General features: G+C 47.1%; 2 protein-coding genes across 2 annotated transcripts in view; one reads left to right on the forward strand and one right to left on the reverse strand.

Annotated features, from left to right (window-relative positions):
- The window catches only part of LOC146496860 (E3 ubiquitin-protein ligase TRIM63-like), a 12546-nt gene extending 7811 nt beyond the window's left edge, over positions 1–4735 (forward strand). Inside the window, exons 4-9 of the mRNA XM_085140869.1 lie at positions 1368–1463; positions 1553–1786; positions 2170–2192; positions 2322–2446; positions 4150–4415; positions 4497–4735. Of these exons, the coding sequence (XP_084996995.1) occupies positions 1368–1463; positions 1553–1786; positions 2170–2192; positions 2322–2446; positions 4150–4415; positions 4497–4574 (822 nt within the window). The 3' untranslated portion in view covers positions 4575–4735. The remainder of the gene's footprint in view (positions 1–1367; positions 1464–1552; positions 1787–2169; positions 2193–2321; positions 2447–4149; positions 4416–4496) is intronic.
- Positions 4736–4836: 101 nt separating this feature from the next.
- LOC146496861 (corticoliberin-like) lies at positions 4837–8373 on the reverse strand. Its single transcript, XM_085141044.1, has 2 exons — positions 6663–8373; positions 4837–5482 (listed from the first exon to the last, which is right to left on the reverse strand). The coding sequence occupies exon 2, from the start codon at positions 5467–5469 to the stop codon at positions 5047–5049; it is 423 nt and encodes a 140-aa protein (XP_084997170.1). The 5' UTR covers positions 5470–5482; positions 6663–8373; the 3' UTR covers positions 4837–5046.
- Positions 8374–15489: the final 7116 nt, after the last annotated feature.

Genomic DNA, 15489 nt, shown 5'->3' on the forward strand with positions numbered 1-15489 from the left:
GGATGGAGGTGAGGATGGAGGTGAGGACAAAGGTGAGGACAGAGGTGAGGATGGAGGTGAGGACAGAGGTGAGGACAGAGGTGAGGATGGAGGTGAGGACAGAGGTGAGGATGGAGGTGAGGACAGAGGTGAGGACAGAGGTGAGGACGGAGGTGAGGATGGAGGTGAGGACAGAGGTGAGGATGGAGGTGAGGACAGAGGTGAGGACGGAGGTGAGGAGGAGGTGAGGATGGAGGTGAGGACAGAGGTGAGGACAGAGGTGAGGAGGAGGTGAGGATGGAGGTGAGGAGGAGGTGAGGATGGAGGTGAGGACAAAGGTGAGGATGGAGGTGACGACAGAGGTGAGGAGGAGGTGAGGATGGAGGTGAGGACAGAGGTGAGGATGGAGGTGAGGACAAAGGTGAGGAGGTGAGGATGGAGGTGAGGAGGATGTGAGGACAGAGGTGAGGACAGAGGTGAGGATGGAGGTGAGGACAAAGGTGAGGAGGAGGTGAGGACAAAGGTGAGGAGGATGTGAGGACAGAGGTGAGGACAAAGGTTAGGAGGAGGTGAGGATGGAGGTGAGGAGGATGTGAGGACAGAGGTGAGGACAGGGGTGAGGATGGAGGTGAGGATGGAGGTGAGGACAGAGGTGAGGATGGAGGTGAGGACAGAGGTGAGGACAAAGGTGAGGAGGTGAGGATGGAGGTGAGGAGGATGTGAGGACAGAGGTGAGGACAAAGGTGAGGAGGAGGTGAGGATGGAGGTGAGGAGGATGTGAGGACAGATGTGAGGACAGGGGTGAAGAGGAGGTGAGGAGGACGTGAGGAGGATGTGAGGAGGGGGAGGTGAGGAGGAGGTGAGGAGAGAGGTGAGGACGGAGGTGAGGAAAACGTGAGGACAGGGGTGAGGAGGAAATGAGGAGGAGGTGAGGACAGAGGTGAGGACGGAGATGAGGATAGGGGTGCGGAGGAGGTGAGGATGATGTGAGGAGGAGGTGAGGACGGAGGTGAGGAGGAGGTGAGGACGTGAGGAGGAGGTGAGGACGGAGGTGAGGAGGTGAGGACGTGAGGAGGAGGCGAGGAGGAGGTGAGGACGGAAGTGAGGAGGAGGTGAGGACGTGAGGAGGAGGTGAGGAGGAGGTGAGGACGGAAGTGAGGAGGAGGTGAGGAGGAGGTGAGGAGGAGGTGAGGACGGAAGTGAGGAGGAGGTGAAGAAACGCTCAGATTTGTGGAGATGAAACCAGAGCAGTGATGTGAGCTCGTCCTTTTCTCATAGTCATAGAATCATCTGACAGCACATGTGTGCACGTGTGTGTGTGTGTGTGTGTGTACGTGCGTGTGTGTGTGTGTGTGTGGGTGTGTGTGTGCCTGTGTGTGTGCGTGCAGGTCGAGCTGGCTGACTGTGTGTCCATGCTGGTCGGGAACAACGAGAGGATTCAGGCGATCGTCAGTCAGCTGGAGGAAACCTGCAGAGCCGTCGACGTGAGTTCACCTTCAGGTGTTTTTGCACCTTTAAGATGATTGGCTCCGCCCACAAACCACTCACCGTGATGGCCTCACTCTGTTGGCAGGAGAACGGTCGGCGACAGAAGTCGAAGGTGTGCGAGACATTCGATCACCTGTTCGCTCTACTAGAGGAGAAGAAGAGCGAGATGACGGTGAAGATCAACGCCGAGCAGGAGGAGAAGCTGGACTACATCCGAGGCCTGAGGAGGAAGTACACCGAGCACGTGGACAGCACCGCCAAGCTGCTCGAAACTGCCATCCAGACCATGGATGAGTCTGAGATGGCCCTGTTTCTGCAGGTGAACCTGAACGCACCACGTCCTGTGCAGCACTTTATGTTAGCGGCTAAAACCTTAGCATCAGGCTGCCATCTTTAAGCACGCATGTACACAAGTTCACTGTTCATTGATGTAGTTTATGGTAGCTCAATAAGGAGAGCTCACTGGGCTCACTGGGCTCACTTGGGCTCACTGGGCTCACTTGTTAGCATATGCTGTTAGCATATGCTGTTAGCATAGGGTGATAGCATATGCTGTTAGCATATGCTGTTAGCATAGGGTGATAGCATATGCTGTTAGCATAGGGTGATAGCATAGGGTGATAGCATAGGGTGTTAGCATGGAGCTTCAGCAGTAACACTTGTTAATGATTATTAAAGTGTGCCTTTGTTTCTCGTTTACAGATGGCCAAACCTCTGCTGCAGAAGTGAGCTTCCTCTTTGCTGTTGTTTGTTGAATCTTTGTGCTTGCTTTGTTTCTGTTTCTCATGGTTGTTTTAATAAATATTTTTGTTTGCTCTTCCTTGTTGTTACTGATGTCCGTTTTGTGCCATCAGGATCACGGAGGGCTCCGACACGTCTCACCTCGATAAGGTCCAGCACGGCTACGAGAACATGGATCACTTCACGGCGAACTTTGAGCATCAGAGGAGAGCGCTGAGCGACATCGACTTCATCAAGCGTAAACAGCGTCTTCACTTACCAATCACAGATAACTTCATGTTTTAGTAACGCCGTTTTAGTCTTCAGTAAAAATGTATCAATAACGGTGCGTACACACCGAGCGCGATAGACGCGACCAGAGCGTCAGGTTTACATGTAAAGTCAATGGAGGAGTGCGATGAAGCGCGGCTGGAGATCCCGCGAATCTTCAGAAGCAGATTTGCGTCGGGAAAACACGCAGAAGTAAGTTTGAAGCAGAAGTAAAATATGCGCTGCAGTTTGTGTGTTGCATTTTGTGCATTCGCGCTAATCGTGTCTACCACTCGAGTTGGAAAAATCTGAACTCCAGCGTCAAGTCGCGCCGCGACAACCAATCAGGAGCCTGGTGACGTGATGCTCTGATCTAGTTTAAAGGGGCAGGTCCAGCCAAAGCCATTTATCAATATGGGGGATCATCAACGCTGTAGCCAACCACCCGGAGCTGTACGACACCAGCTGCTTTCTCTACCGAGAACTTTAATATTATTTCAAATAAATCTTTGTAATGACTAATGTCTCAGTTCTACTACACAGCAAATATTGGCACACAACTTGACATATGTAGAATTTATCTCATGTTATACTAATGAAAATATAAACTACTATATAAGAATATAGTGAAGACCAATTGTTTAAGAGAATAAAGAGAGGTTAGTTTATTTTGAGGCGAGCTCCATTTATCAAGAAAATTTTAAAAAGGCAGGAACGCTCTTTAGAGTTTTGTGGGTGGCTCAGAGCCGTTGTGGGGAAGTCGCTGGGACTTCAAATGAGCACATATTAGCACAGGTATCAATAAAGGACTACTGTATTAAAATGGTAAATGGCCTGTATTTGTAAAGCGCTTTTACTGTCCCTAAGGACCCCAAAGCGCTTCACACATTCAGTCACACACACATCCACACACTGCTGATGGCAGCTACATTGTAGCCACAGCCGCCCTGGGGCGCACTGACAGAGGCGAGGCTGCTGGACACTGGCGCCACCGGGCCCTCTGACCAGGTAAAATACATATTTAGGCAGAATTTTGCAAATATCTATTTTTCATCTTTTAGCAGCATAGTGCTTTTTTTCCAATTACTTTTTAAAAGTCAGGTCAAGGCTCCAAAAGCCCAAAGGCGATATAAGGGTGGCTCACAACAGTTTTTGTTCAGTTCAAAATGTGTTAATTACATAAATAAAATGTAATTTTCTCTGTAGCACTTCATGGAGTTCATAAGCAACACAGCTTATTTGTTCTGTGGATTCTTTTAAAAAGCAGTTAAAAACTTTTCTGTTCAAACAAGCCTTTTGTTGATCTACGTATTTTATATTCTTCACATTATTTACATTTGATCTTTTACACTGTGTATAATGTCTGTTGATTGTATTGTTTATTTTAATCTTTGTGTACAGCGCTTTGTGACTGCCTGTCTGTGAAAAGCGCTTAATAAATAAACTTTACTTACTTTAGTTGTTCACACAAAGCATAAAGGTAAAAACAATAACAGTGTTATCTTCATTTTAGATGTCAGAAAGTATTTGCGGCTCCCAGAGTTTTCTTTTGCGTGGAAACCAAGTGGCTCTTTGGGTGTTAAAGGTTGCAGACCCCTGTGCTAAGCCGAGCACACACAGCACAGATGATGCATGCTAACCTGCTGTATGACATGTGTGCTACATGCTAATTGTTAACACTGTGTTTCTCAGTTGATGAAGACGAAGATGATGATGAAGGTGAGGGGGATGTCAAAGTTCAGACGGCCAGCAGTCCTGCAGAGTCGCAGCAAGCTGCGTCTGCAGGACTGCCGGCCAATCGGCAGCCTCCTCTGTCGCCCGGTCTCTCAGCTCCACCCCCTCCGAAAGCCCCAGAGACCACGCCCCCTACATCATCGCAAACTAAGAGTGCCTCCCCTTCGACATCAAACCAGACCCCGCCTCCTCTGCCACTCCCAACTGCTAGCCCCGCCCCCCAGGTATGACCTCATTGCGTTCAGTTCTGAAATGTAAGCACACCCGTAGGCGAGGTGACCTGTCTCAACCTTCTCCTTATCTAGTCTGATTTGCAGAGCGAGGCGGAGGACAAAGATGGACCCAAGCACGTGTTCTCCTTCAGCTGGCTCAACCAGAAGTAGGACCTCTTCATCTTCATCTTCATCACGCAGCAAATACAACAAACGTTTGAGAAGACGTTTCTGAACGCGCTGCTGTAGTTTCAAGACGTTTAATTCTGTGTTTTAAAGTCTGGAATCTTTTTTCTCTTTGATTGTGAAATAAATGATTTTTTTATTATTGACCTTTATTTTGCTCCTGCCTGGGATCAGCTGACACCAACCTCCAAACCAATCGTTTAGCTTCACAGACGGCGATCAGCTGAGACAGGAAACAGGACAGACGGCGATCAGCTGAGACAGGAAAGGGGGGGGGGGGGCTGGTTTGTCTTTTTATTGAGCAGGTAAAATGTCAGTTTTCAAAAACAAGCTGTTCAAACAACAACGATTTTATTCAGGAAGTTAAAACATCAGCTGTCAGTAACCACCAGCTGGAGTGTCGCACGCCAACATTTCAGGACGAACAGTTGCTGGAAGTGCAAAGTCTTCTTCTTCTTCACTTTCCGAAAGTATCCATGATCACGCGGTTGCTGTCGGCCTGCTGCGCAATCTGCTCCGCCCGGGCCATCTCCAGCACCTCCCTGAGCAGGTGAAAGGTCAGGTCCAGAGAGATGGGAGGCTCGTCGGACCTCTTCCCCTTCTCCCCGGCGTCCTCGTCCTGCTGCTCCGCCCGGGCCTGTAAGAGGCGCTGTGTGAGCTGCAGCAGAGCCCATCTCACCGCTGAGGAAGAGGAGGAGAGGAGCTCGGGAGCAGCGCTTCCTCCACCCATCCTGAGGGAGAGCTCTTGCCCCAGGTGGAGGAGCAGCGGTCGGGGAAAGAGGCGGCGGTCAGCAGGAGCGGCGGCCGGCTGGGCGTCAGCAGAGCGAGGGAGGACGGCGCCGAGCAGAGCCGCGAGCCACAGCAACACATTCAGCTTCATCTCAGAGGGCAGTCTGCAGGAGGAAGAGGAGAGAGCACGCTCATTCACACACCTGCAACCGACCGCATCGTCGACACCGTGGCGAGGCGGACGCCCTGAAAATGACCTGAGCAGACAAAGATGTGGGCGGGCGTCTGCTGTTATGGCACGAGTGTCAGCTGACCGTCTTTTCTCAGTTCCCAGGATGAAGGAAGTGAACCAAACAACCTAAAAGCTCGCCTGTGACGGTGACCCGGCGTCACGCGAACTGAAGACGCTTCCTGGTAACAGCTACCAGGTCACAGACACACCTGGGGCCAGGTTAGGGCGTGGCTTCAGTACAGCTGTTTTCCTGTTTGTAATGTAAGTTCTGTTGAACTGAATCTAGCCCAGGGGTGGGCAACTCCAGGCCTCGAGGGTCCTGCAGGTTTTAGACGTGTCCTTGAACCAACACAGCTGATTTAAAGGCTAAATGACCTCCTCAACATGTCCTGAAGTTCTCCAGAGGCCTGGTAACAAACTGATCATGTGATTCAGGTGTGTTGACCCAGGGTGAGATCTAAAACCTGCAGGACGCCGGCCCTCGAGGCCTGGAGCTGACCTGCTCTAACCTGTCGTGGATGCTAACTGGATATCTGGACCGCATGGCAGACCCTCAGCACGCCGCTGTTGTGCAAACACACACAGTTGAACTGCAGGATGTTTGTTTCACTGTGCCGAGGTCTGAACGGCTGAGCCACGCCCGAGGTCTAAGGAGCTCGGAAAGAAAAGCGTCTGGACTTCTTTAAATTATTTAAGCGTGAAAGCAGGCGTGGGTCACAATCAGGGTTTCAGGTGAGCTCATTGTGAGGTCAGATGGCCCAGGATGTGAGTGGGCGTTACCAGACTTAAATCTGGGACTCTCCACCATTTGACCTTAGAACTGAAGAAGCTTCTCGGAGGTGAAACGTCTTCAAGCAACTCAAACAAGTCCAGACGCTTTTCTTTGCAAGCTCCGTAGACGACGATGACCTGGAGGACCGAGAACCTTCACAGACACACGACTCTAACCGTGGAAAGTCCAGCCTTGAACCTCTGATAAACACGAAGTCGAATCTCAGTGCTGCTAGACTGAAAGGACAACAGGAAGCAGACTCCACGCCGACCGAGGTCTCAGAGCTTCGCCTGTCCGTCTGCAGTCTGCACCGCTGTGGCGTGACGATGGATCTTCTTACCTGACGTGCGTTTGCGTCTCTGCGGCGTCTCTTCAGTCAAACAGAAACACTCGAGCTGCTTCTGCTTTATATCAGAGAGCGGGGGGGAGGGGCTCTGCACGCGCTCAGTGATGACGCTGATGATGATGCTACTTTCTCTGTGGTTCCAGTTTCCTGGTGAGGACAGAGGTGACCTTCATCGTCCTCCTCTTCTTCAGTCAGCATGAAGCCAAACAGCTGGAAGGGTTCATAGCTTCAGTGATCAGCTGATCGATTCGTTGCATTTGTACGGAGAAATATTTCCACGTCCTGACAGGAAGCGATCCAGACGGAGGGCGGTGGCGTTCCAACAACTGTGGCGAGAAGAATTCAGGAGGAATGAACATGAAACACGGTTTTGTTTCTCTCTGACTGTGACAGCCGATCACTTCCTGTCGGCTGGGCGGCCTTGGCGGTGGAGGCGGCGAGCGTGAGGACAACGTGACCTTTCTCAGCCCGGCTGTGGACTCGGCGTGTGACCTTCATCTGCTGCAAGGCCTGAAAACGCTCTGACAGTTGGGACGAGTTCACAGCTTTGATATTTGTGCTGCAGCAGGAGGAAGCTCAGCGAGGTGGACATCGGAGCGGCGCCGTGTCCGCTACCATTAGTGATGAGGTCACACAGTTATGCCCAGTGAGAATGAACCATAAACGACTCAAACAGAGGCGCTATCGTCTCCTCGCTCCTTCCCTCCAGAGCTCCTGCTCACCGTTTCCTCTGGGAACTCCCAGCAGGTCGGCGCCACGTTCACGCTCTCTGTCAGGATCCACTTACTGTATGACGAGCAGCGCGGCCTCGCCACCTGCAGGACCTGGACTCTCTGCAGGTGTCGTTACGGTTTTGCTTCAATGGACTCTCAAGTAAACGTGTGACTCCAAAGTAAAGACAGAATAAAGTCCTGCTCCTGTTTGTTTAAAGGTCGATGTGTCTCCTCACCGTCAGGTTTACCAACAGGAAGTCCATCCCAGTGTTTATATCTCTGCCTCCTCACCTTTCTGTCCTGCTGCAGTGACCTCTGACCTTTCACAAACTACAGCGGGGAAAATCTTTCATCTGCATCTTCATTTCAAAAACAAAGTGTTTGCATGAGCAGGATGGTGCAGTCGCTGTTTCTGTCTGACCAGGAGCAGACGCGGAGACCACACCCCTGTGCAGCGATTCAATGAGACAAAAATCGCACAGGGCTAGGAAGAGTTGAGGAGCTAACAGAAACACGTTTTTGTCATTAACTTTAACGTGTCCACAAACTCCGTGAAGCTGAGCTGTGCAGCTCTGCCACGGCCTCTGAGCCTGACCTCAGAGAGAGGAAGTGTTTCTGCTCCTGGGAGAAAAACAGGTTACAGGTTACCTCTGCTCACAGCTCTGCACAGCCGTCTGCAGAGCTGCTGGGCTCAGCGTGAACACCAGCAGTGACCAGTTTGTAGGAGAGGACATTCAGGAGGAGGGGGTACCACCAAACCGACGTTCAAGGACCTGAGTGAGGTGAGAGGTCGGAGAGCTTCAGGTGATGTGCAGGCTGTTCTGTGTGGACCATCAGCAGCTGTGGAGGATGAACAGCTGAGGGTTTTACCAGCATGACCAGCACATGTTCAGCGCACACGCATGTATGCAGCAGCCCAACTTCTGTGCACCTTTTTGTGTTTTTGTGCCTTTTCACTGCGTCGTCCTGCGCCGACATGGCAGACAGGCTCAAACTGTCCTCATCCACGCTCTGAACCTGTCAATCAGACAGTTGTCACAACAACCACAACAGTGGTTGTGAGTTTTGTAAAAAAAAGTCATGTTTGTGCATCTATAGAGGAGAATTTGTGTGTTTGTAAAAGTATTCAGACACGTTACACATTATTTAGTTAAGGTCTGCTTACAGAGAGAAAGCAGAAGCTGCGTGTCAAACTCTGGTTGCCTGGCTGTGTGTGACTCTCAACTTACGAGGACGGATTTTGAATCAGCTCAGCTGATTGACATTGTCATGTCAATGGTAAATGGTAAATGGACTGATTCTTATAGAGCGCTTTTCTACTCTCCCGGAGTACTCAAAGCGCTCTATACAACACGCCACATTCACCCAGTCACACCCATTCTCACAAGCACTTTATCTATACTTAGTGCTATCTAACTACATTCACACACATTCATACTCCGATGGATGCATCGGAGAGCAACTTGGGGTTAGTATCTTGCCCAAGGATACTTGGCATGCAGACTGGAGGAGCCTGGGATCGAACCTCCAACCTTCCGATCAGTAGGTGACCTGCTCTACCTCCTGAGCTACAGCCACCCTTCAATCACATGACAATGTCCAATCAGAGAGCAGATGGGTTTGGCTGTGGGAGGGGCACTTTACTTAGCTTAGTCATACAGTTTGAAGCTGCAGGATGTCTGTAGCTCGGTTATTTAACCTTCGGTGGCTGTTGAAAGGATAACGTTGTTTACACCAGAAATACCTTTATTAGTATAGTTATAGTTCCTATAATAGTGTTACGTTAACACAAAGTCAGGGCGGACCATCGCTGTGAGTTACCACAGACTAAGAGTGAAGCTGCGCTCTGCCGTTGATGCGCCTGCTTGTTGTTCAAAGCACACATCTCTCTGACTTTATATCCTCTAAACGAGTTTATTGTATTATCTTAAAACGTTTAATAAAAACATGTGTCGCTCAGGCTTTGTAACTGTCCCGAGCAGTGAAGAGTGTCGCGTCCAACACTGCTTCCCTGAGTCCACGGAGCCGGTGAAAAGGCTCCTCGGGTCCCTGTGTGAGCACATGTGTGACTGACATGACATCGACCGATCAGCTGAAAGCAAGAAAAACCGGGTCAAAATTCGTACTCTCTTGGAACAGAATGTCCCCACTAAGATAGGAAAACGTGTGTGTGTGTGTGTGTTTCTCAGAAGAGCCTCTGTGTCGCCTTTTTAATCCCCTTTAATCTGATCCAGGAACAGTTGCTATAAAAATCTGATGTGCCGTGTTTAGACGGACTGACCCTGAACGCCTCACAGAGCACACCTGAGCTCCTCTGTGTGACTCTGGTAGAGACTCTCACAGAGCACACCTGAACACCTGATCATCTGATCATCTCTCTGATCTGATGCCACGCCTCCTCCGTCAGGTCGTGGGACAGAAAGCTTTTGTGTTTCCATGGATATAAAACGTCGGCTGCATCCTTCGAAGGACCCGGCCTTCGCGGTCTACGTGGGCCGGGTCCTTCGAAGACCGAGAAGGACTTAAGTGCGAGGCTGTGAAATGTGACGGTCTCGCCTTCAGATCTGCGTCACCGCTGTGTGGGTGGAGTTTAATAAACTCGCCGTCTGCTCCTTGCTATCTAAAATATAACAGGACACTGGAGGAAACTCTCGACCGTCTCACACTTCTGTTTAATCAGTTTTCTGTTTGATGTTTATTCAGCTGTGTGAAAACCACCCGAGGGACTAATAAAGTTTTATTTAATCTAATAACTTTGATCTCAGCCAAACCGATTTGCTCACAAACAAACAAAACACAGTTAAAAGCCAAACAACAACATTTTTAAGTTATCTTAGTGACCATTGAACCCCCGGTCAGCTATCGAGCTGGTGGGTAGCAGACGTCTCTGAAAACGTCGGAGCGCTTTTGCAAATATGTGGTGTCTTGATAAATCGAGCAGATATTTGATGTTTGCACAGCTACTTTCTCACCTGAAAATATGTTAAAAGTTTATTTTGTGACCCAGAAAGATTAATAAGAGTAATATTAAAACTAACTACCTGCCGCCATTATTGGCAGCTGAAATTGGGCTGGGCCGCACTATGAATTCTGGGATATGGTGGGCCACGAAGGACACACCTGACCCATCCTTCAAATCTGGGGAAATGAAGGACGCATTTGTCGGCTGCATTTGAAGGAGTCAACGAATTTGGACAGCCTTCGGTGCGTCGCTGTGACGTAATCGGTCTACAAATGCGGCCTCCGGAGGATGCAGCCGACATTTTTTTTTTTAATTATTCAACTTTATTAAGAAACAGTATACAGAACATGTATGTGATGGTAAATTTGATTCTTTCTACTGAATCGAGTTTTAATGAGTCACTCACCAAAGTGAATCTGTTTTTTTGAGTCATTTGATTCACTGAGTCAGTTGACCAGAGAGTGCAAAACATGTACATTTTCACTCAAACTTAATTTGTTTCTCTTTTCATGTAAATCCTACTGCTAAGATGAATGATTCTAAAAGAAAACAATTTTATAGAGAAACAGCAAAAACATTTCTAAAATTAAGCAATTTCCTATCAAAATTGCTTAATAAACATTTATTTTGTTTATTTTTATTTTATTAGTATTTTACTTAAATGTGTCAGATATATATTTTCTCATCTAAATGTCCACTGAGCTGTGAGCCAGGGGGCGGTAATGCGCCTTAACATTGGTTGCAAACCAAGAAGAAGAAGAAGCTGTGAGCCAGGAGGGAGGGGGTGAGTGAGTGAGTGATTCGTTCGCTCTATGGCCCTTTCTCAATTCTCAAGTACGCGAGCATGGACTCGCGATTTGTACAATTGGAACACCAGCGTACTTGATGATGTCACAGGTCCGGAGTTTTTACTGCTGTCCCCTCTTAATTTAACTGTGAGTAATATGTTATGAAGCTTAACTTTAATCACAGCCAAACCGGTTTACTCAGGAACAAATAAAACACTGAAATAAACCAAACATTAACATTTAGAAGTGATCTAAGTGACTTATATATCATGTTTAACCTCAGTAGTGAAATTTCTATTAATAAAAATAGTGTACGTGTACATACCTTAATAAAACAAGCAGGTGAGATGTTAGAACGCTTTTATTTTTATTTTAGTGGACACTCAATACAATAGACAGCTACTGGGGTTTGGGGTTTGTTTAACCTGAGTAGCGAAAAGACCGCGGGGGGTTGAACACGATGTGCCGGGAGTCCGCTGTTCTCGCCGGCTGTAATAACCTCGCTGTCTGCTATGGAGCTGGCGTAGGGTTGCCAACCGTCCCTTAAAAAACGGAATCGTCCCGTATTTAGAAACAAAAGTACACGTCCCGTATTGAGCTAATAAGGGACGCACTTTGTCCCGTAATACAGTGAGAATCAAAAGTAGTCTATAAGTTTTAATGTAATTAACGCTTTGTTTGAAAACATAATTCCCAGCCCCGCCCCTGCTTTGTGACCAATGAGCTGACAGCACACTTATTCGAGTATGACAATTCAGATTACCGCTCATCTCATTGGTTGAGGAAAGGTCGCTTGCGGAGAAAATACCGGAAGACAACAGATGACCACAACAAAAAGCATGGCCAACAGGGAAACAAACGCCGACACTGCGGTGCAAGTCTCAGACGACAGTACACCTGAAGCTGGGCAAACACTGTGATTTTCAAACTGCACGATTGGCTCGCATGGGTTATAAGTTCGTAGGTCACGATGCAGGTCTCACACTATACCGCCCGATGCTCTGATGCGACCTGAGTCACACTGTGCCTCCATAAAATGAAGGTTATAACAGAAAATCTGTCGCTCGCTCTCCCTCTTTGTCTTTCACTCACACAGACACACACCACCATCAACTTTGCTAAATTACTAATGACAAACATGATCAGGCAGCTGTGATTGAGCAGCGATGTAAATCCAACTATTTTCACGGTTGTTGTGGTCGTGATAATTTGGTGATGCCACATCGAAAAGGCTCGGATGAGCTTTCCAAAGTTCTACAAGTTGTGCCTCCATCGCTTGAGTCCAGATCACACGCTGCACAGCCGTGCTGCTCCGTCTTTTTCACCGACGTTTACGTGTTTGCACGTGAGCAGTGTGAGCGGCTGCGGTGACACCCTCACGAGCGATTGATGATCGGGAGCTGGTCGTGAGGTGTTAATCGCTTCTCGTTACCCCACGTATACTACGATGGCCTACGATGAAGGCCAAAATCGGGCCGATCACCAAATTGGTCGCACGACTCAAAAATCGGCTCAAAATGGGCCAAAAATCGCACAGTGTGAGCCAGGCATTAGACCAGCAATGTTTGTTCCTCTCAGAGAAAGAAAAAAAGGCTGCAAAAGTGCAGGGAAGAATGGGAAAAGGAAAACACCTGGCTGGAAAAGTGCACGATAACATCTATAAAGCGCACTGCACTGTGTGCCGGCGCACTTTTTCCATAGGCGTGCTTCTAATGGTGGGCACATGAAGAACATGAGGGGCGTGAAAGCTCGGGGAACCCTTAACCAATTTTTGTCTACCAGGCCACGGCAGAACCAGATATGGTAAACACTGGTTTGTTTGTTTTTAAACCCTCTGGTTAAGGTTAAAATGGGCATGTGCAGTGAATATCAGCGCTATGTGGCCAGAAGTGTGATAATATAATTTATTTTGTGTAATAAACAACTGCAAGGATAGATGATTACAACAAATAGATGAGTAATACATAAAAGTAATACATAGATGAATAATGATGATGAGTTATGACGCGTAATCATGGGAACAAGTGGGTTTACAAACGGGAGCAAAAGCTGAAATAATGCCTCTGCTGAAGCCAATTGCACTAAATGCACTAAATGTGCACTGTTACAAGAATATTTTTCTTTCTATTGTTTTCTATTAATTTATATAATTTTAAGTTAAGCAGGACAGAGTTCTTTTAAAGAAAGATTTACTTTTATTATCAAAAGTTAAGCATGACAGGCTTCTGTTTAAGAAAGAGACCTGTTTTATTGTGTTAATGTTGTCATTTTGAGCTAAAAATAAATGGCTAAATGATTTTTGTTTCCCATGTGTTGATATCACAAAGAATACGCATCTACTTAAATCAAATTCAAGTCAAATGGTTAAAAAAAATAATTTCACACACAAAAAAAGAGCTAAAAAATTCACCACACTGGGAAGGGTGAAGACAACTGGGTCGCCCGGCCCTGGCCACGAGGTGTCCCTTATTTATTTCTCAGGGAGTTGGCAACCCTAAGCTGGCGGGTCACAGACGTCTCCGAAAACGTCGGAGCTCGTTTGGAAATATATGATATCTTGATAAATCGAGCAGATATTTGAAGTTTACACAGCTACATTCTCGCTTGAAAATAACTTAAAAGTTTATTTTGTGACCCAGAAAGAGTAATATTTAAAAGTTTTTAGCCGCGCTCGTCCGCCAGTGCCGCGTTTGAGTTTTGGACGAAATGCATTCTGGGATATTTAGCTGTACCAAGCAGTGTTGCCAACTTAGCGACTTTGTCGCTATATTTAGCGAGTTTTCAGACCCCCTAGCGACTTTTTTTCTTAAAAAAGTTGCTAAAAAAAGACGTGAAAGCGCATATCGCTTTTACTCTCAACAAGCAGCGGGTGCTGTAACGCAGTCAGTTCTTCTTTTACTCTTATGCTGTTTTGTGGATCACAAGGTTTAAAACTACTTATAAACACACACACACAGAGTAACTCCACCAGAGTGCCTATTTCGGGTCACTTTTGCCGGTCCAAGCCCGGGTAAAGGAGCAGGGTTGGAATTGTGACGTTAAAAAAACAATAATTGCTAAAATAAATTTAATTTGTAGTTCTAAATAAATTCTAAATGCATTTAGGATGTTTTTTACTCACTTTATGTCTCTTCCACGATGTTATTTCTCTCTCCAACAACGTAGGTTACAATTACATTAGCATGACCAATTATGCAAATTAGGTGATGACGTCATTTAGCGACTTCTAGCGACTTTTAGGACAGCCAATAGCGATTTTCCTTACTGAGGAGTTGGCAACACTGGTACCAAGTCCACACAAGTCACCACCGATGCATGCTCGATAAAACGGGCGGAGCGAGAACACATCCGGGACTTTTTTGCGTTCTCGGCTTGATGCGTACTTCGAATTGGAACAGTACTTGGTCTCCGACTGATGACGTTTTGCGAGTACGCACAAGCACGCATATTGAGAAAGGCCCAGTGAGTCGCTTACGATTCAGCACAGGAAGGGAGGGGGTGAGTAGCTCAAATGTGCTGTTAGCATGTTAGCTGTTAGCATGTTAGCAGAGCGATGCTACTGTGCACCGAGGAGCTATTGTCTTGATGTGAGCTTCTACTCAGGGTTTTTTCTTCCAGTTCAGAGCAGAAATGTTTTTGTTAAGATACTGGATGTTGTGTTTTTCTCCATAGTTTTAATTATAAGCTAGATACATTGCTGCTAACAGCAACAGGGATGAGTCAGTGAGTCAGTTGGGCTGGTGAATCATGATTCATGAGTCAGTAAAGTGATTCTCGATATTGAACGATTCGTTCATGATTCGCACATCACTAGTACACAACCAGAACAAAATTAACATATGCCCGGGGGTGTAATACAAAGAATTACATACACTCAATAATTTGTAATTACTACAAATAGTAATAGTTTTCACAGCCTTTTTGTTAAGTGACCCACGAATCAATTTTATGTAACATAAAACATCATTATAGTAATGTTTAAAATCAGGCTTTTTGTTACTGTATTTGCATTTGTGAAAATTTAGCTAAGATAACTAACAAGTTTATTATAAAGTAAACATCTTTTTTTGCCTTTGAAAGAAACAAAATACAACATTTTCCCGTTTCACAGTAAAGTCTTTGTAGAGATGTCAGCAATGAATCTACTGAAGTCTGATCATCAGTGTACTGACTCCCTCCTCTCTGGGGTTCATCGATCAGCTGGCGTCCTGCGTGGCACACCTGTCAGGTGTAAGATGAAGCTGCTGTTTTGTTCCACTCAAAATGACAAACAGGCAGGGGAGGGGACAAAGGGAGACACCTGGCTAAAGGCTGCCCCACAGGTGTCAGGTGGTTTTCCTCGTCAGTGCAGAGAGAGC

This window comes from Neolamprologus multifasciatus, chromosome 18 (genome assembly GCF_963576455.1).
Source record: "Neolamprologus multifasciatus chromosome 18, fNeoMul1.2, whole genome shotgun sequence".
NCBI lineage: Eukaryota > Metazoa > Chordata > Actinopteri > Cichliformes > Cichlidae > Neolamprologus > Neolamprologus multifasciatus.

Bases quoted from the DNA above. Each gene is read 5' to 3' on its own strand.
- LOC146496861 (XM_085141044.1), bottom strand. From the start codon at position 5,469: ATGAAGCTGAATGTGTTGCTGTGGCTCGCGGCTCTGCTCGGCGCCGTC.